Genomic DNA, 22,404 nt, shown 5'->3' on the forward strand with positions numbered 1-22,404 from the left:
TGGCAGGCAACTCAAATGCATCGTACACTGTTATTTGGTCTCTAAAGAGGTACCCCATTCTGTTTCTCCTACCCATCAGGGAGAGAGGAGAGGCAATTTATATTAATGATCACGGATCTGCAGAGGAGAAGGGTGAAGAGGTCATATCTGAAAAACAGGGGTGGATATTCTTTCCATGGTTTTACTCCATGTGGGAAAATGAAACATTTAATCCTTCTACCCTATCAGAAAAATACAGCTCTTTGTGAAACTTAGCAGCTGCTGCCATTGCCCAGAAGCTGCTGTCCTTTCTCAGAATGTGTGATGATTCTATACTCCCCCTGCCAGTTCTTCCTTACTCTTTAATTGGCCCCTCTTCTATCCGCCCCCTTGATGCTGTCAGTCAAAATCAACATTTAGTTGCACTTCTTTCTTTGGGGGAATCACACAGTCATGCCTTTGTTACTGCATAGGGCTGGGTGATCCGGAGAGGTATCAGGGATCGTTCAGCTGGGGGGTGGGGTGGGAGCAGTTGAATGCTCACCTGGGGAACAGGAATCCCTCAGCCCCCAGCCCCTGTCTCCTCCCTGGCCCTGCGAGGCGCTGGGGTGAAACTGCCTCATCTCCCTTGGTGAGAGCGGTGGCAGTTTCACCCCGACACCCTGTGGTGCTGGGGCCAATGCGGCTTGTCCTTTCAACATTGCAGTGTACTGCCAGATCACGATGTTTGGCTGGTGATACATCACGATGCTGAAAACCTGACATAACCCAGCCCTAGTTTGAACATAAGAGGTAGTAAAGGTGTAGCTGACAAAGGTCCGTATAGTTAAAGCTATGGTTTTCCCAGTAGTGATGTATGGAAGTGAGAGCTGGACCATGAAGAAGGCTGATCGCCGAAGAATTGATGCTTTTGAATTATGGTGCTGGAGGAGACTCTTGAGAGTCCCATGGACTGCAAGAAGATCAAACCTATCCATTCTGAAGGAAATCAGCCCTGAGTGCTCACTGGAAGGACAGATCGTGAAGCTGAGGCTCCAATACTTTGGCCACCTCAGGAGAAGAGAAGACTCCCTGGAAAAGACCCTGATGTTGGGAAAGATTGAGGGCACAAGGAGAAGGGGATGACAGAGGACGAGATGGTTGGACAGTGTTCTCGAAGCTATGAACATGAGTCTGACCAAGCTGCAGGAGGCAGTGCAAGACAGGGGTGCCTGGCGTGCTATGGTCCATGGGGTCACGAAGAGTCGGACACGACTAAATGACTAAACAACAACAAAAGCGTAGCAGTGGCTCATATCTACAGATTCAATGCAGCAAATGCAAGCTTTAAATGCTGTTGAGGGCTTTAAACACAAGAAATGCACATGCTATAAAAGACATGCAGCCAAGAAAGATAACTAACATTGATTCCAATCATCCAAACTTGTTATGTATGCCACAGCCATCAGGAAGAGCTGTGTAAATAAAACAACATTACTTTCTGGCGTTTCTGATGAGCAGATGTTCTGGTTTTTGTCGATTCATTTATGGGACAACCATTTCTTCTCTACGACTCTCCCCGCCGCCACCCCTCCACCGCCGCTCATTCTGTACTTCCTGCATTCAGAATTGTCCAAGTGAAAGCCGAACGGCCCTGACTGCGCCTGATTGAACAACGTCCCGTTTTAACAGCTGTGTGTTGGTAACGCTGGAAATGTCTCTCTCTCAGAGGAGAAGAGGTTCTGGTAATCAGCATTTTAGCTTGGTCTTTCATACCTCTCAATGCACCCTCACGCTTGAAGCCCTCTTCACTCCTCATCACTTCCTTTGCATAACAGGGCAACAGTGAGAGTGCTTTAAGGTTTAGAGTTTTTAGCAATGAAGCAGATTTCCTCCTGAATTGGTCTATATGAAGTAAGCATTTCGGAAAACAATTTTGCAAATTAAAGTGAATAATGATATAGGAGTATCTTAGTCTTTTTGAAGCCTCACACACATTTTGCATTATCCTTATATTCTGAAATATCAGTTTAAATGAAGATAATTCAGTTATCTGAAGAAGTGTGCATGCACACGAAAACTCACACCTATGACAAACTTAGTTGGTCTCTAAGGTGCTACTGGAAGGATTTTTTATTTTATTTTTAATTCCTCAGAAACAGCCCTGCCTATTTTTATTATAAATCAGCCACAACAGACTCAAACATATATGATTTGCTGCAACTGGATTTTAAATATATCCAAGCACATCAATGGCTACTAGCCACGATGGGTATGCTTTGCCTCCCCAAGTGCAGACAAAGTACCTCTGAATACTGGTAGCTGGAAACCATAGGAGGGGTGATTTCTCCTGAGCTTCGGTCCAGCTTGTGGGTTTCCCACATGAATCTGGCTGGCCACCACGAGAGCAGGTTGCTAGATTACTTGTGGCATTGGCCTGATCCAGCAGACTCTAATTACATTCTCTACCTCTCTTTCAAATCAGAACCAGTGAAGGCGGTGAAGGTCCTATGTGAGTGCTTGGAGGCGGTTGGAGGATGGATGGCGGCTAACAGATTGAGGTTGAATCCCGACAAGACAGAAGTATTGTTCGTGGGGGACAGGAGGCGGGCAGGTGTGGAGGACTCCCTGGTCCTGAATGGGGTAACTGTGCCCTTGAAGGACCAGGTGCTCAGCCTGGGAGTCATTTTGGACTCACAGCTATCCATGGAGGCGCAGGTCAATTCTGTGTCCAGGGCAGCTGTTTATCAGCTCCATCTGGTATGCAGGCTGAGACCCTACCTGCCCGCGGACTGTCTCGCCAGAGTGGTGCATGCTCTAGTTATCTATCGCTTGGACTACTGCAATGCGCTCTACGTGGGGCTACCTTTGAAGGTGACCCGGAAACTACAACTAACCCAGAATGCGGCAGCTAGACTGGTGACTGGGAGCGGCCGCCGAGACCACATAACACCGGTCCTGAAAGACTTACATTGGCTCCCAGTACGTTTCCGAGCACAATTCAAAGTGTTGGTGCTGACCTTTAAAGCCCTAAACGGCCTCGGTCCAGTATACCTGAAGGAGCGTCTCCTCCCCCATCGTTCTGCCCGGACACTGAGGTCCAGCGCCGAGGGCCTTCTGGCGGTTCCCTCGCTACGAGAAGCCAAGTTACAGGGAACCAGGCAGAGGGCCTTCTTGGTAGTGGCACCCACCCTGTGGAATGCCCTCCCACCAGAGGTCAAAAAGAACAACAACTACCAGACCTTTAGAAGGCATCTCAAGGCAGCCCTGTTCAGGGAAGCTTTTAATGTCTGATGGATTTCTGTATTTTAATATTTTGTTGGAAGCCGCCCAGAGTGGCTGGGGGAACCCGGCCGGATGGGCGGGGTATAAATAATAAATAATAATAATAATAATTATTATTATTATTATTATTATTATTATTATTATTATTATTATTATTTTGACTTTAACCAGGGCTTTTCTTCTCAGCCAGAACTCACTTCCCGCACCTCTCAGGTGGGCACCATTGCCCTTATAAGATAATGAAGGAGGAGTTCATGGTGAATTCTGGCACCTCTTTTTCTAGGAAAAAAAATAGCACTGCTTTGAACCATGCTGTGAATTTTCTTCTCCATAAAATTCCTTCGCTCTCCCACCCATGTAAATGATTCCCCCTTCTTATTTTCTCCATATAAACTGGCAATCGAAGGATGTGGCTGATGGTGTGCTTTGAAATTTCAATTCCCACAATCATTTCAGGAAATGACAGACAAGCAGGTAAGGACAGCGAATCAGAACAGAAGCCTCCTGGCTTGTGTATTGAGCTGCTTCCTCCTGCTAGATTCCCCCCCCCCCCTGCAACCACTCCCTTCACCCCTTTTTAGCATGCAAGCGGAAAGCAATTGAGCTTTTTTTACAATCAGGTTATTGCATGCATTACCCTTGGGTTTTTCTTTTCTTTTCAGGAGCTCTCAAATTTTTGAGTACTTGAAGCAGGTTCTCATACAAAACTGAGCCAAACAGAATCCCATGCACCCCAACTTTAATTCCAACAGTCAGGCCGGATTTTTATTAAACTCCTCCCAAGTTACATAAATCTTAACATATGAAGTGCATAAAAATATTTATTCAATAAGAATATGTGACAGGTTTCACAAGTCTGGTGTTAGTGGTGAAGGAAATATGATATAAAACAGACTCAGTGGATCTTGCTAAACAGAATGAAAAATGCGAGCCAATGAGTTATGGATCTCTGCCAATTCGCTGTGTGTCTTTTAGTCAATCCAGACTGGATATATGTGTTGGGGAGTAGCAGACTGATAACCACATTACATTATGAAATTTGGCCAGTAACAAAGGTATGTACCCTGTTTCTCCAAAAATGAGACGTAGCCATAAAATAAGCCATAGCAGGATTTTTAAGCATTCAAGGAATATAAGCTATACCCCGAAAATAAGACATAGTGATAGGCAGCTTAACCTTGTAGGTTAAACTGTTCCATACTTAATAATAAAAAAAATAAGACATCCCCTGAAAATAAGCCATAGTGTTGTTGTTTTTAAGAAAAATAAATATAAGACTGTGTCTTATTTTCGGAGAAACACGGTATATGTTTCCTGACTACCACACCTTCATGCAATCTTATCTGAAAAAGGTTTTCTGTTTTGTTTTTAAACTGGTGATGAAAAAGAGAGAGAGAGAGAAATCTTCCCAATAATTGCTTTTCAAACCAGTTACCACTCAGTGCACCTAATCCTAACTGATCCCAACACAGATCACTGGGGATTAGGTGCAAAGTCGCCTTGTATCTGGTTGGTTCAATGGCCAGCTGTTATTGGTGCAGGTCTTTTAGGATACCTAGAAATTCTTCATCATTTGTTGTGACCTGAACACACATCTGTCGTAACACGTTTTTCTTTAGATAATTCTCTTGATTTCAACCTTAATCCCTAGCCATTTTGGCCATGTATATGTGATAGCATGCCCTAAGTACTACGGCAGGGGTCCCCAAACTAGGGCCGGGGCCGGATGCGGCCCGCATGAGCCAATTGTGTGGCCCCCGACGACCCCCGCCGCCCACTCTTACCAGCGCACCGTGGTGCAGTTGCCAATCTCCGGGTTGGCACAGCGCACAAGCTATTTCTGGCACTGCGCCGACCCAGAAGTATACCGGAAATGACGTCTGCGCATGCACAGAAGCCATTCCCAGCGCTGGCCTGCGCCAGAAAAAGTGAGTGTGCACGCATATGGCAACGTGTTTCCCCGCCCTCTGGCCCGCCGCGTGACTGGCGCCAGAGGAACTGGCCCAAAGCCAGGTAGGTTTGGGGACCCCTGTACTACGGTCAATTACTTTTGAGGCTAGCTCCTATCAGCTGCCTTGATTCTGTAGAGGAGTTTGTACCTTTTGAATGTTTGGCTCTCAAATACTCGAAAGGCATAAGGAGCTCCCAGCTGGCTCTTCCCTGCCCTTCCTATAAAGTTTGCGTCAAGAGATAACCATATACCACAGATTCTTTCCATCTGAGGTTTTCATTTCCCACCCACTTTATATCTGCTCTGGTTTAAAACTACATTCTCCACCTCCTCCATCTTGGCTCAGAAGCTTCTAACATTAGCATATAAAACACCTACACAATGCCCTATTCAAATGTAGCTCTGTGAAGCTAAGGAGGTGTAGACCTGACTGGTTCCTAAATGAAACCAGTTTGCTGCACTTAGTTTTCCCCAGTGAGGTCCAAGTACAAGGAAACAATTAACCCTCTGTTTATTTAATACACATATTTAAGCATCTGTGCCACAGCCAATTAATTTTACTTAACCACCTACATGTGCCCTGTTTATAATAGTTCTCCCAAGCTTTTGAACATTTGTTGACTTTATATAATCAAAACATATTATTGGTGATAAGTTTGAATTTAGGAAATGTAGCTGTGGATTTTTGTTTGTTTATATTGGTGGGTTCCCCCCCCCCATTTCTCAAATGATCTGCATTATTTGTTCTTTTTTCTCTAAGCCCCATGACCCTATTCAACTTTGCTAGTTTTTATCCATGCTGGATGTTATTTGCATTTATTCTGCCTTTTCTGTACTTTTTTTTTTAGTCACTTTTTTTTAGCTTAATAGGAAGCTGATTCATCTATACAGCCTCTCTTCCTTAGCTTCCTTATCTATTAAATTTGCTTTGTAGCATCCTCCTCTGAACATTTTATGCAAATTCCATGGGGAATTTACGATAAGCCACCTAAAGGAAATATCTCAAAAAAAGAGAAAGTGTCTTTTTAAAAAAAGAGAGAGAGAGAGAGCGAGCACACAATAAATACAACAGAAAGAAAGACAGAATTTACAGCAGTGGTCTCATCTTTTATCCACCCTACGCTTAAGTTTCAACCCCATAGCACCAAGAGTTGTTCTCACAGAGCCCCATGGGTCCAAAGGCTATTTGGTGGAGGCAGCCAGGGAGAAGTAAACACTTCCACTTGGTGGCAGTGAGAAGTTTGCAGGAAGGGAAGGACAAACAGAGGTGGACACTGGTTGGCCAGGTCTCCCTTCCTCACACAGGCCCGGGTGTAGCTAGGGACCCGTAAATGCATGTATTTCACCTTGGCATCACCAGATATCTAATCCTTTTAACTGGACGTGGTAGGGGTAGAATTTGGGATCTTTTGCATGGAAAGCATGTGGTCTTCCATTGAGCTATGCACCCTTTCTTTTTGGGATGAGAGGGTAAAGTCAAAGCCTTTAGAGAAAAGTGGATTTCACACACTCTTGAAATTCAGGAGACTTTCAGAAACAGGCTGGTAATATGGCCTAGAGGTCTGCTGCTCAAAGAAACCAAAGTCCTTTGGTGCAGATCTTTGGATCCTGGCCACAGAGAGAAAGTTTGTGATAAGTTCCTGGAGATGCAGCCCCTCCAGAAATTCTCACTGACTTAATGTTAGGTTTGCTTTATTCCAGTGAAGCAGCGGACATTAAACCCTTGATTAACTTGTCCCAATGTGTGTGCAAGAATGTGAAATAGTTTCAGGAAAGCTAGTAAGCTTCTGCTTTTGCAAAGCATGTGTCCCCCCCCCCCTTTTTATTTGCTTTTTTATACACATACCCCATTTCAACAAAATGCGTGACTTGTACCTTGTAACAGCTTTGGATGTTCGTCTATAGTCCTCAGATAATGCTTCTCAAAAGACAAGTTAATTTTCCTGAACTAGAAACTCAATTTGGAGCCCAGTTGGCACATATATTTGTTTTACATTCAATGTTTATTTGGCACCACTGCCAGGCCCTGGCAGCTGCCACTATGCCTGCCTTTGTTTCCCACAACTATGTGTTCCAGCGCCGAAGCCAACACCTGTGGCTGCATAAAAGGCTAAATACAGCAGCTGCCGGACTCAGATGTCCACAGTGAAATAAAATTCTAAAGCATACGAGTTTGGATGTGTGGCTGGCTTCCTCCTTTGACTCTTTTCAAGGCTTCCTTGGATGCTTGCTCTGCAGGATACTTCATTTATCAACTGTCTGTCAGCCAGTGTTACTGACCTTAGGTTTATTAGTGGCCTTGAATACCCCCATTTTATTAATGATGCACCAAGACATGCCAAAGAGGTAACTCTGAAGGAACTTCCTGGAAACCAGTGCCTTGCTTTAAGAGATACTCTGGTGTAAGACAATGAAGTTGACTCCAGCTGTACTTCACAACCACTAAGGAGGGTATCTGGCACAACAGATGCTGCTTAAACAGGCTGTGTTTGGTATCCTGTCGAGAATATCACAGCACCTGTTTTCTCGGTGACAAATGCGGTTCCTATTCTGGAAACAAAAGGGTTTCTCCCTCACATTTGAGAATAATCCCAGCGTCTCCTTCACAATGAAAAATAAAAACAGCAGGAGACACCCTTGGGATGTGTGAAACCTGTCCCTTTATTTTCAAGGATATTTCCCCCCTGCCCACATGCTGGCATCAAATGTTTGAGACGCTTATCGTCAAAAGCAGGTACAAAGTTTTGCAAAGCAGATCTGAACCATTGTTGCTTGCTGCATACAGATCACTATCCATCCAGGAGCACAGACACCAAGACAGCCCTGAATCACTCTTGCGTACCGTATGCAAAATTGTACAAAATTCGGTCCACCCGCCAATCATATTAACCGTGAACCTGCTGTCTACTCAGGACACTTATATGAAAATTAATTATCTGTCCTGTTTTACTTTTAGAAGCTGTATTCAGAGCATCCTTAAATGCATCCAATATTTTGTCAAAAGTCTGAAATATAGGGCACATAAATCTGGCATAAATCTCGAAGCTACGAACATGAGTTTGACCAAACTGCGGGAGGCAGTGCAAGACAGGAGTGCCTGGCGTGCTATGGTCCATGGGGTCACGAAGAGTCGGACACGACTAAATGACTAAACAACAACAACAAATCTGGCATCAGCTTTGTTATACAGTGGTACCTCTACTTATGAATTTAATGTGTTCCGAACGCACATTCGTAAGTTGAAAAAAATTGTAAGTCGAATCCCATAGGAATGCATTGGGAGAAAAAATTCGTAAGTAGAAGCAACCCTATCTAAAAATTCATAAGTAGAAAAAAATCCTATCTAAACCGCATCCAAGATGGCGGACGGAGCTCCATTCTAAGTAGAAACATTCGTAAGTAGAGGTACCACTGTATATTTTAACCAGGGTATCCACACTAAATTGGGTTCTGGTTGTTACATGTACAGTCATTCATCATTCTGAACATGCACATGTCTGTTTCTAAATGCATATGTCATGGCTATATGCCTGTGTACCGGAAGGAGCATCTTCACCCACATCGTACAGCCCAGACACCGAGATCTGGCTCCGATGGCCTTCTGCCAGTTCCCTTACTGTGAGAAGTGAAGTTATAGGAAACCAGGCAGTGGGCCTTCTTGGTAGTGGCACCCTCCCTGTGGAACACCCTCCTGTCAAATGTCAAGGAGACAACTTTCAGAAAACATTTGAAGGCAGCCCTGTGTAGGGAAGTTTTTAATGTTTGATGTTTTACTGTGGTTTTATATTTGTTGGAAGCTATCCATAGTGGTTGGGGCCATCAATCAATGACATTAAACAACCTTGTCCAATCCACTAAGTATCCTGTCTCCATCAGTGACCTGATCCCAATGGTTCCAATAAAATATACAAAAGCACAGCATGGCAGTGGATTTCTGAACATTTTGAAAGCATGGAATAAATGTGGGGTCATTATTTCATGATACAGATAGTTTTCACCTCACAACTGAACTGCATGTTAATACCATCTGTTACAAAAGATTTGGTTTTCTTTTCGAGTATTCCAATACCGCACCCTTACCCACAGATATATATTTAAAAATATATTTTAAAAAAAACCTCTAAAAATTGGCACATTTACTAAAAAAGGGGGGGGGGTTACTCTGCTGCATATGCTTCCTGTATTTTTAATCTGACCTCAGCTGTATTTGCAGGGCCTCCCAGGTTGCTTGCCATTTGACGTATACAATACCAAAGGTTATGTAGGGGTTGCAACAAGCACTAAAGCTGCCAGCTCCTGTCTGAACAACTCACTCAAATGCATCAGATCGCCTTACGATCACAGTCTCCTGTTTATGGTTTGTGTTCAATATGACACTTTTTATCTGAGCAAATTTCAATTTACTCTTTGAAATAAAACCGCGCAGCACACTCTGCTAACTGCTCTGTGCACCCTAGCAATGCAGCTGTTCCCCAGAAAATCTACTCAAAGGTACCTTTCCAATGTAAAACAACGCTGCTTCCAACAAACATTGCTATGGTTTCCCAAACAAAACACTGCTTATTGTAATTATGATTAATCATTGTCATGGCACTTTTCATGCACAAGGTGCTTTCCAATCCCCCTCACAATGACACCTCCTAGAAGGTCACTTCTCAAGTACAGTGGTACCTTGACTTACGAACGACTCGACAACTGAATTTTTCGACCTACGAATGGGGCAAATGGCCGCATGCTTACTAATTTCTCGACATCCGAACGGAAGCCGCGGCAGTTTTAGATGGGGTTTTTCGACTTATAAATTTTTGATGAGGTTGCTTCGACTTATGAATTTTCCCATTTCTAATGCATTCCTAAGGGAAATTGCGTTTCCAATGGCGCTTTTCGACTTACGAATTTTTCGACCTACGAAGGTGCCTTCGGAACGGATTAAATTTGTAAGTCGAGGCACCACTGTAATGGAATGATAGGCGATGGTAACTTGCTCAAGACCACCCAGTTCTTGCAGGGGAAGAAAAATAAAACACTGTATTCAGTAAACTATACTGGCTCTCACTGGAAAACTCATACTTATGCACTTGCTTTGGAAGTATTTCTGTCAGAAAGCAAGCCCTGACTCAGAAGCTCAGCAGGTGAAATGCAACAGTCTGCAGGAAAGCGCACACCTGTCAACAGACCCACAGTTTAGTAAAGATTGTGTGGGCACGCTGAATGCGGTGAACTGGATTCTGCATATGGGGGCCTCAACACATGATTCCTGCAATTTCCAGTAGGGCTGACTTGGGTTGCAACTGCAGACCCAGTTTTAATATTGTTTAATTTTTTTCATATTTTGTTGAAACAATGGGCTTGTTCCCTACTCTTTCCCAAGTCTCCTCTCTCAGAATAATTATTTCCTTCATCCGCCAATATGGCCTAACAAAAAAAGTTTCATTCAATAATAGCGCGGCTGAAATTTCTCAGAAGATAATTTCTGAGAAAGACTGGTGGGTAATTTCTCAGTCCCCACCTGCCACCCCAAGCATCGGTTTTGCCACCCACAAAGAGCATGGAGAATTTTGGGAGGCCATTTTCACTCAACTCCTCATCTGTATGGTTACAGTGACTGTTTAAACAGCTGTAAGAAGGCAAGGTATGGCAGCCTCACATATAGGCGTCAAACTGCAGTGGTGGTTCATAAAACTGGACCTCTATGCAGTGAATGACGTGGTGTAGTGGTTAAAACATCAGCCTATGACCTGGGAGACCAGGGTTCAAACCCATTCAGTCATGAAGCTCACTAGGTGGCATGGGGCAAGTCACCAATTCTCAACCTAACCTACCTCACAGATTTGTTCCGAGGATGATATAGAGACGGGGAGGACAATGAGTGGGAGGAGCACTTTGAGCTCCTTGGAGGCAAGGTGAGAGACAAAGTGTAATAAAAAAAACTACGGACTCCTCAGTAGCCATGCGCTTCTGTGGAGCACTGCAAAGGTCCTTCTGAACTCATGTGGATGCTAACACTCAGAATCACAGGGTGAAAATCAGAGCATCAGATGAATTTTAAGCCAACAATTAGTTTAGCTTTGATTTGTTGCTGGCATCCATCTGTCTCAAGAGACAATGGAGTGCACCTTTAGGGTGCTGTCAGCAACAAAGTGACCTCCCCAGGGTGCTAGCCTGGGCAGTGTGTATGGGCAGTGTGTATGGACTGCCCAGACAATGTCCCTCCTCTTGACCTCATTGATGTGGTCCAAAGGAAAGCAGAGCAATACACTGGCACCAGCTTGGCTCCAGGAGTTGCCGAAAGGAGGCATACAAGGCGCCATCCAACCATCTTAGCGACTGCCAGATTTGTGTAGGGTTTACTCCTTGGCCTTTTCTTCTCCTGAAGATACCTCACAAGGCAGTGGAGGTTTAGGATCAGAGTTTTCCTTCTCCTAGATGGATGACCTTTCCAGGTTCATGAGCCCCACCTGCTCCTCACTTCTTTGACTAAAGCTTTTGAAAAGCAAACATTACTTCTAAAGGGGGGGGGAAGATACCAATACCAATAAATATAGTTCAATAGTATTGAACTATATTTACCTTTGAGCACTCAGGAAATCTGCCCTGAGTGCTCACTAGAAGGACAGATCGTGAAGCTGAGGCTCCAATACTTTGGCCACCTCATGAGAAGAGAAGAATCCTTGGAAAAGACCCTGATGTTGGGAAAGATTGAGGGCACTAGGAGAAGGGGACGACAGAGGACGAGATGGTTGGACAGTGTTCTCAAAGCTACGAACATGAGTTTGACCAAACTGCGGGAGGCAGTGGAAGACAGGAGTGCCTGGCGTGCTCTGGTCCATGGGGTCACGAAGAGTCGGACATGACTAAACGACTAAACAACAACAATATTTACCTTTTTATAATATCACTTATGATATCAAAATGACTTTGTGGGGAAATACATTTATCTAACTTGTCTAGACTATTTCCTTATTTAACTCAAAACCTAATAATAAACTGATTTCTTTCCACTTACTGGCAGTGAAGCTTCCAGCCCTCTTTCTTTCAGCTCAGCCTTTGTCAATTGTGTCTGGGTGCTCTGCAACATTCTCTGTTCCTGCCTCATTCTTCTGATTTCCAACTCTTAATTTATCCTACATACTTCATGGTAAAATAAAGAAATTCCTTCAGTAGCACCTTAATTTTTAATTTTTTTAATTTTTTTTTATTTTGCTTCAACTCAGACCAACACGGCTACCTACCTGTAACTAGATACTTCATGGTAGTTTCCCTTTCCAACTTCGTAGCCAGTCAAAAGGGCTGTTCAGTTTTATAAAGTTTCAGGTTCCCATAGTAACTAGGCTTCCCCACACAAATTTGACCTTCCTAAGCTCGCCTGTTGCACCATTTATGAGTTTTCAAACCCCCTGGCAAGAACAGACTGAACTTTTCAACTACAAAAAAACACACAAAATTGGCTGAGAGTTTTATTCCTTTACACAACACATGCATTTAATTAAGTGTTTCTCAATGGCATTGCAAGTTGCATGGAAGTAAATGAGAAAGGAAGGGACAACTGTAATCGGCTGGCTAAACACTCTCAAGTGGGAACTACATTTTTTGGTGAAAAATAGCCAACCTCCCCCCCCCCCAATTGGGCAACAACCCCTCTAATGTGTGGGGGAGGGGAGATGCTCATTTACATTTTCATTGTATTTTTTTCAACAGACAGCCTTGTGACACCTTCAAGAATAACAAGCATAGCATCATGGGCTAGAAGCCACTTCATCAGATGCATTTGACAAATTAGGTCTTGCCCCCATGAAATATTATGCCATTATAAAATTTTTAAGTCTTCACATTGCAAACGCTCTTCGCTGTTTATGCTGTCATGAAGGAACACACCTCCCATACTGATTTTTTTTTTCAAATGCAGAAAAATCCACCACATAATAACTATTTCATCTCCATTTCAAAAATGCATTGAAGATTTCAAAGTTTCTGAGATAAGTTCCTGAAGAAAGCTTTACAAAGTGTGCTGTCAGAAATGAGATTCTGAAGCCGTCCTTGGTGTGCATTGCATACTTCAATATGCTGCGCCTGTGATTAGCCTTTGAAATTTTGATGAGAAAAGGTGAATTCAGGCTAGGGATTGATTTGTTTTTTTTTTGTTTTGGGTATTTTTTAAAATAAAAAACACTGCAAATGTTTTTGGCTTTGCATGAAGAAGTACAATTGTTTATTTGTTTTCCTACTTGATTCCTAATTACTTCAGTTTGATCACAGAACAGATTGCAAGCTAAAAAACGTCAACAGCTCAATAGGGTCCATAGATACTGTTTCAAAGCTTTCTTATCTGAACAGTTTAAAAACAAAGGGGGGGAAAGATTCAGTATAGACGTGAGCGGTACATGCAAAGGTGCACAAAGTCATCAGCGCAGCAAATCGTGCTAAGGGAGGGCTACAGTTAAACGGCATTGCTTGTTTAGAAAAATCGGCCATAATATTACACAGCGGATATTAAGCCACAGCTCAAGTTCGTATTGTAGATAATTCTATGATACAGGATGTGTTGCAGTTACAGAAACATAGGAAGCTGCATTTTCCTGAGTCAGACCAATGTTCCATTTGGCTCACTATCATCCACAATCACTGCCAGCAACTCTCTGGAGATGCAGACAGGGGACACTCCTAGCCTTACCAGGTACCGCCTGCATGCAAGACAGATGCTGTCCTGCCTCACTGCTATGTCCTTCAAGCCTTGAATCTCACCCACTGAAATTAATAAGGGTTAGAGGTGCTTACCTCTCTGCTGCTGGATTGTGTGTATATTTATTTCAGGATTATTAACCCTCAGTGCTGAACACTTTCAAACGGCCCATTAATAGGGTTGCCAGACTCAATAGAGGACAGGACTTCTGTGCCTTTAATTGCCCTGCTCTCTTTGGAGTCTGGAAACCTGAAAGAGAAACCAGCAGACCCTTTGTTTAATTTCCAAGCAAGGGGTCTGCTGGTTTCTCTTTAAGGTTTCCAGACTCAAAAGAGAGCAGGGCAATTAAAGGCGCAGAAGTCCTGTCCTCTATTGAGTCTGGCAACCCTACCCATCAAGAAGTTTGCAAACTTCATAATATTAAGCGAGTCTAAGAATCATGAAGGGTTTCTGTGTGCATGCTTTTAATGACAACCCCCCCCCCTGCTTTTCATTTTGGAGCTCTTCAAACATATTGCTGTTATTCTGAAGCTAATTTTGGCACCTGCGAAAGCTAAAACCTAATGCAAAATAAAAGCCAGTAAGTCCCATTGAGTTCAATGCTGCTCACTCCCAGGGGGGTAGAACTGCAGCCTACATTAAGAATGTGAAGTCCCCCCCACCCCCCAAAAAACCAGGATCATCTTCTTTCTAAGGTGCATAAATGCATCTGGCTGTAAACGAATTGAGCAGAAAGCTGTTACACTACTTACCTCTGTCTGTGTCATAAAGAAAGACAAACCGGTTCCATTTATAGTGGCCCAGCAAGCTTAGCAGTGCTCCCTGTAAGGAAGGCCTCAGTTGCAGCACAAACTGGCTCTCGCCCTCGGTGGGGAAACTCGGCGTGATGAGGGAGATGTGCAAGGCGCTGCAGAATGAGGTCAAGGTGTGTACTGATCTTTTATCGTACAGTCCAAAAATGGCAAAAACTCCTCTTGAATACTGGGAGCAGACTGGAAGAAAGCAAAACGGGGAAAAGGTGTGATTAAAAACAACAACAATAAAACACTTCCTGCTAATTAAGATAGCAAGTTCAGCATCACGACCATGGATTAGGAGGGGGCAGCTGAGAATATGCAGGAACAGTGTCATGCAATTCCGCAGCAGAGCTAGTGGCCGTTGAGACTTTCACAGAATGGTAGTATGAAATACATGATCCACACATCCACATCCTTTGAGAACAGAAGCCCAAGTAGGTCCATGTTAGGACATATGCTTTATAGGCCAAAGATTCCAGGTTCGATCCCGGACACCTCCAGAGCTAGGAAACATGCTGTGTGTCAATGGTAAAATCTTTATTACAGATAGCATAAGGCAGGGGTCAGCAAACTTTTTCAGCAGGGGGCCAGTCCACTGTCCCTCAGACCTTGTGGGGGGCCAGACTATATTTTTTGGGGGGGGGAAATGAACAAATTCCTATGCCCCACAAATAACCCAGGGATGCATTTTAAATAAAAGCACACATTCTACTCATGTAAAAACATGCTGATTCCTGGACCATTCGTGGGCCAGATTTAGAAGGTGATTGGGCCAGATCCGGTCCCCGGGCCTTAGTTTGCCTACCCATGACATAAGGCAGGTATCCCCAAACTTCGGCCCTCCAGATGTTTTGGACTACAATTCCCACCACCCCTGACCACTGGTCCTCTTAGCTAGGGATCATGGGAGTTGTAGGCCAAAACATCTGGAGGGCCGCAGTTTGGGGGTGCCTGGCATAAGGTAAAAGCATCTACATACATAAGCAGAGCATGCTGAATAGGCTATAGGGCAACTATAGAAGTAGGGGGTACACATACTAATTCTCTCGATTACAATAGACCAGGATATGATAAAAACACATAAGGAACAAAAATCAAGCAACAAATATATTTTTTTAGATGCAAACCTTTAGACCTGTTTTGGGGCACATACCACCCTTCAATGTATATCAATCACAGCAGCACAATATCTGGTGAGTGGTGTGTCCTGGAAATTTATGTATTATTGGCAGAACACTGCTGTGGGAAGCCCTGGAGAGGTGCTTGCCAGTGTGTAGACAACTCTGAGCTCGACCGGGAGCTCCCATCAGCTGTTTAAATGATAAACGCACTTGCTGCTTCTCCTCTGCTAGATAGCTGATCTGCTAGCGAGGAATATAACGTAGCCAAAGTAGATGTAACCAGATGTGAGGAGAGATAAATAAGCTGCTGTGAAAAAATAACAATAAAGTGGAACTTTGTTTCCCGTGTTTCAAGAACGTTCAATTTATATATAAAAAAAACTTTAAGCACAGGCTCAACGACACACATGGGAGGTCTTGGCACAGATGCAAAGTTAAGAATGCTTGGTGTTTACGGGAACTAATGCCCTGATAGGTACCTCATAAAACGTCATCTATGGATCCCCTGTTTCTTTCCACCAAATCTTTCAAGCCTCAGCAGTCCAAAATATCCATAAACCACAGCAATATCGCTCACATAACTCTAACTTCCAGAACTTTGAGACAATGACTTACACGTTCACTTAAATGTACTCTCTCCGAGGAACAGCGGAAAATGCCTGCTTAGTGTTACTAGATCATATGCCAAATTGGAAGCTTGCAGCTTTGTTTGCATAAGTGCCAACTAAAGAGCACATTGCAACTCAAAAGGCATTCTTGTTATATATTTTAATTAATTATTAGGTTTGCATTCCATGAATAATTCTTGGGAATTATCTCTAAAGGCTGTTTCAACCCAGGATAAGTTTTTTGAGATAATAGCTGAAGCTTGCAAAGCATTTTTTATGTAAACTAAATGGGAAGGGAAAATTAAATTAGCTGTAAATTAGCTATGCTGAAGTATATATATATATATATGTTTCTTTTACAATAAATTTGAATATCATAATGGGACAATTTGCAAATCATCTTCACAGACAACTGCTGCTGACAGCATACAACAATAATTTGAAAGATCTTCACTGGAAATAAAAAAGAATAGGAAAACCAGGACTTTGAAGGATTGGGTAATCCTCATAATGGTGCAATCTCTATTATCTTCTATGCAGCAAAGTTCATCCTTGTCTTAATTATAAGAAACTAAGGCAGATTAACACTACTTATAAAGCTGGCGCTACTTGACTAACATTTCCCCCCACTCTCCTGTAATTCAAAACATGCTCAATTTAAAAACTATTTATCAACTTATTTCTCAAACATGACAAGAAGGAAAGGTTTGTTAGCAGCTGCTGGAAACTAAAATACCATTTTCCAATACATCAGTGTTTTGCTAACAGATTTTTAACAGCCGTAAGAAAACCGAGGAAGCAATGTGTGAATGGAAAGATAAAACGAGTGGCACAAAATATGAGTGACATCCCCTTAAAAGTGAAAGTTGAAACCAATCCGTGTGACTGTGTTGATGCATTGGTGACTGCAAGCGGAGACCAGAGCTGCACCTTCACCCTGCAAATCACAGCAGAACTGACTTGGAGTAACCATGAACCCTACCATCCCTGATGAGGCCTGCATTTCATGAGACTCCCCCCCCCAAAAAAAATTCCCAGCCCTATCCTACCCATTGCCAAGCCACACAAACATATCAGGCTGACAACCTAGCTGCATGATTCTCCCTTCCAATGTGAGTAGTCTTAGGCTCAGTCAAGCCCATGCTGCAAGGGAAATGGGTACACACATTTCTGGAAGAGCAGCAGCTCAATGTCAGAGCCAACCTAGGAATGACACTAGACAACATCTGATGGTGGGATGCTAAGAAGTGCCTCTCCATCACCACAGATGATAGTGTTTGGTGCCATGTCTAGGTTGGCTCTAATACTGAGCTACCGTTCCTCCAGAAAGGAGGCAAGACTCTACAGTGGGAGGTAGTTAGGTCTTAAGTCATTCAGGGCTTATAAGTTATATGCCTCCAGCAAGCTGCCCCACTTCATTGCCCAAAATCCAAATTTTGCAATAGCTGAAGCTTTCCCATCATTATCAGGAGCAACCTCATGTAGAATGCATTACAGAAATCCAAGAACATATCATAACAACTTAAGAAAAGTCTGCTGGATCAGGCAAGTGGCCCACCTAGTCCAGCACCCTGTTCTCATGGTGGCCAGCCAGGTGTCTATAGGGAAACCTGGAAGAAGGACCTGAACACTCTTCCTACCTGCCATTTCCAGCAACTGGTATTCAGAAGCATGCTGTCTCTAACCGTGGAGGCAAAGCATATCATGGCTAGTAGCCACTGAATGCCCTGCCCTCTATGCACTTGTCTAATCCTCTTCCAAAACCATCCAAGTTGGTGGCCAGCACTGCCTCCTGTGGGAGCGAATTCATAGTTTCAACTGTGTGTGTGTGTGTGTGTGTGTGTGTGTGTGTGTGTGTGTGAAACAAACACTTTCTTTGGTACGTATTGGATTTTCTGACATTCAGCTTCATTGGATAACTCCAACCTCGAGTGTTATGAGAGAGCTCCAGCATGAATTACTGTGACCATGCTATCCAGGAAAAACCACCACTAGCAGGGGCGTAGGAAGATAGGGGCGGGGCGCCCTGAGTGGCACGATCTCAGGGATGCCATCGCGGCCGGGCGCCCCGCCCCGCCACTGTGCATGGTGCACCCCGCCCCCAGAACGCGTGCCACGTCCCTGGGGGCAGCGCGTCAGTTCTTCGCCCCTCGTGGCGGAGCATGAAGCTCCACCGCTGACCACTAGTGGACCTTCTGGCATCCTGCACCATTAAAGATTTAAGTGATTTGCTTGCATCCTGTTCCTTAACTGCAAACTTTTAGGAACTTCTAGGAAATTCAAATTACTTGTGAGAACAACTCAATAATCATGTACATCTAAGATTTATGGGAAACCTGACACAACCAGATTTCTTCCATAGTTTTCTTAGTCTTAACCAGAAGGAGCTTTAAAAGAGATAAATACCGTATGTATCCCCTGTCCTCCCTAACTCAAGCAGGAATGTGCTGCTACTGATTAGAATAACAGCATTTCTGTATACAATCAGTTTCCCAGAAATAAATCTCACAACCCCCTTATAAAATGTAGTCTCACATCTATTTAAATGAAAAAGGAGGTGGGCATAAGCTTCTCCCCCTTTTTAAGTAGCAAATACTTTGATTGTCCAATTTTACACCATCAGTATTCCACTTTCTTCTTTATCTTGAAAAGAAAGAAAACAGGCTCATTTATAAAGCTAGTATTTCTTTCCTCTCAAGAAAGTGCTTCTAATTTAAAAATGGGAGGGTTGTTATTAACTCAACTGTCTGTTCTAGTAAAAAATAGCATTTTAAACATAGTAACTCTTTGGAGACTAATCATATGTACCTCTTCCCCCTCCAACCACTTCAAACAAAAATACTATTAATTTTCAGGAAGGGAGGAAAGAATAACCTCAGCACTTTCTCTTTGTATTTATGAATTTTGTCAGCAAAGCTTTCGCTAAGTGGGATTCAACTAAAGTGGGTAGAAATACTTTCATTTGTAGACTGGGCAGCCAGACAGGTAAGGAAAAGAAAGGCTAAAATGTTTGTGGGATTCTACATGCAGCTGTGCAAGGTGCAATTAAGGATGTTCACCTACACATCCCAGAAAATTCTGACAGGAAATGAGAAGGGATACAGCTCTGCCTGTATAGGTGTGTCTTGCCAACAACACATCCAAGAGAACATCATCAGCTTTCACCAACGTGTAAAGGCCTCTCTGTACAAGTGTGGATTGGGTGTTCTTCCACTTCTTGGTTACCACAGTTGCAAGGAAGTCGTCCTCATATAGGGAGAACCCTAATCCGCAAAACAGAGATGATACAGGGACCTCTAGGGGGTCACTTTGTGCAGTGAAGATCTAGGGTTGCCAGACTCAATAGAGGACAGGACTTCTGTGCCTTTAATTGCCCTGCTCTCTTTTGAGTCTGGAAACCTTAAAAAGAAACCAGCAGACCCTTTGTTTAATTTCCAAGCAAAGGGTCTGCTGGTGTCTCTTTAAGGTTTCCAGACTCAAAAGAGAGCAGGGCAATTAAAGGCACAGAAGTCATGTCCTCTATTGAGTCTGGCAACCCTATGAAGATCACTGCCATGGTGTCCCTGCATAGACACATGCAGAGATGAGGAACAGGCTGCAAGTTCAGAGCTCAGAATAAAATGAAATGAAAATGAAACCACCCAGAATGAAAACAATATAAACTAAATCACATGCTGGATGGAAAACAAATTGACTAGAGCAGCATTTAAGCATCTACAGCCTCCACGACAGTCTCTTACTAAAGGATTGTCTGACATCACAAAATTCTCTCAAACGAATTGTGAAATTGTGCTTTCCCACACCACAGTCCGACATAATATTTGAAAATGAATGTCATGGGAGCTGTTGTTTACACAATCCCTCCATCCATGCCCCCCTCCGCCACCCACCCACCCAAACAACCTTGCATGAGAAGCATAGAAGAGGAGACATGACTCTCCTATCCTACGGCTTCAATAGAAAAGATAACAACAACAACAACAATTTATTTATTATTTATACCCCGCCCATCTGGCTGGGTTTCCCCAGCCACTCTGGGCGGCTTCCAACAGAAAAATAAAATACAGTAATCTATTAAACATTAAAAGCCTCCCTAAACAGCTACAAAGAACATGACAGTTTCAGAAAGGAAAACACATCTTCATGATATAGTGTCCTTAGGCTGCTCAGTTCACAGCTACAGGATTCCCTCCTTGTGGACACATACGCATGCAGGTATTCTACAAGGCATTTCAGTGGTTTGGACAAAGGTTATTCAGCTTCAAGAATTACACTGCAGAAAAATACAATGGGTTGCGTTCAATGCTGCTGTTACATGCACAACAGGCTTCTGCTTCCTCCTCCTCTTCTGACCTATAGAACCCTGTACACCCTCAACAACCCTCTCTCCATGGGGTAGGGGGCCCCTTTGGAAGAGATCAAGGAGGAAACTATGGGGAGAAAAGGAGAAATCCCTTTCTGCTCCTACAGCCTTGCGTAGAACCCAGTACACAGTTTTCCATGTTCCTGCCACCGTTTTCTATCTTGGTTTGCAACACACAAGGTTACATAATACAGCTACATATGTCAACTTGGTAAAATGATGGTATTAACAAATAAGAAGCATGTTTTTGATTAAGAAGTGTGTCATAACACGTTAACCAAAGGGTGCTTTGGTAAAGTCTCTCAACCATTTAAGCAGCTGAAAGAACAACTGTATTTATGTTGTCTTACCCACAAATATAACATGCACATGTTCTAATCAGCATTTTTGTATCTTTGCAAGCAGGGCTTCAGCTGGAGGCATCTTTGATTGTGCAGACATTAGCATCTCATGAGCTTGACAGAAACTGTCAGCTATGCATCCATCCTGTTGCCCTTTTCCCAGCAGTCTTGCGCTACTTTTGACGGCGACTGACAAACTAGCTCCACCCTAATTCACAGTCTTCTCACCAAGTTATGGATTTGATGTTGTAAAATTTGGTCAAAAGTCATTTGATTCTGAGATTTCATAATACCTTTTAAATCTGAACTTAGGGTAATATGTGGTGGTCCAATGACTTCTAAACTATTTTCTTCTTTGTATTCATTGAATTATAGAGTTGGGAGATGCTCTGAGAGTCATCTAATCAAATCCCCTGCAATTCAGGAATCTTCAACATACTTAGAGGTAAAAGCCTGAGTGGCTGGCTATGAAGCACAGCCCCTGGTGCACATTTTCCAAAAACAGGGTAAGGAGTGCTCCCTACATTGCAGGAAATGTGAGCTGGAGCCAGAAACTGAAGCCAGGGACAGGGCAGGAGTATTAAGAGCAGGTCTCCAAAGATGCTGCTTTTTGAATCACGCCAGGGCACAAGGCCAACATTCCAGAAAGTTTCATCCTTTCAGTGGCACATGGCTGATTCTATCTGTGCCTGAAGAAAGATCCATGATGTGACTTCCTAAAGTCCTAGGTAGCAGCTTACTGTACTGGGCTTGGGGTAAGTTTCTGTCTTAGCCCATGAGGCTTACGCCCTGCAGTCCCTGATTCTCAGGTTGTCAGGAGTATGGGCAGGAGTCAGGCTCTGGGGCCTGTAGTGCTTTGCAGGACTGGGGCCTGCCTCAGCTTGTGCTGGAGAAGCAAGGAGTGGCCACTCAGGTTAGGCCACTTGATAACTCACTGCACCTGGTGGCAGGAGCTGGGAGGGATAAAAGCTCAGCATTTCCCTTCAGCTCTTTGCCACAGCAACACTATCCCTGCCTGGTTGCATCTGGCCTCTTGCTCCTTGCTCCTTGGACCCTTGCCTTGCCGACGCCTTGATCCTTGACCCTTGGACCCTTGCCTTGCCGACGCCTTGCTCCTTGGACCCTCGCCTTGCCAACACCTTGATCCTCGACCCTTGAACCTTTGCCTCGCCGACGCCTTGCTCCTCGTCCCCCCCAGACCTTCGCCTCTGCCCGGCTCCTTGACCCTGCAACTGCCTGCTGCTGGACCCTCAGCCCTGCACCTGTTCCTGCTTCTACACCACTATCTTGCCTCTGGTCC

General features: G+C 43.7%; 1 protein-coding gene across 4 annotated transcripts in view; it reads right to left on the reverse strand.

Annotated features, from left to right (window-relative positions):
• Window positions 1–22,404, reverse strand: part of GRIA4 (glutamate ionotropic receptor AMPA type subunit 4) — a 224,142-nt gene that overhangs the window by 109,723 nt on the left and 92,015 nt on the right. For all 4 annotated transcript variants that reach the window (XM_035115662.2, XM_060273856.1, XM_035115663.2 and 1 more), the window contains exon 3: window positions 14,627–14,866. In XM_035115662.2, the coding sequence (XP_034971553.1) occupies window positions 14,627–14,866 (240 nt within the window). The remainder of the gene's footprint in view (window positions 1–14,626; window positions 14,867–22,404) is intronic.

The sequence above is a fragment of the Zootoca vivipara genome, chromosome 4 (assembly GCF_963506605.1).
Source record: "Zootoca vivipara chromosome 4, rZooViv1.1, whole genome shotgun sequence".
Taxonomy (NCBI): Eukaryota; Metazoa; Chordata; class Lepidosauria; order Squamata; family Lacertidae; genus Zootoca; species Zootoca vivipara.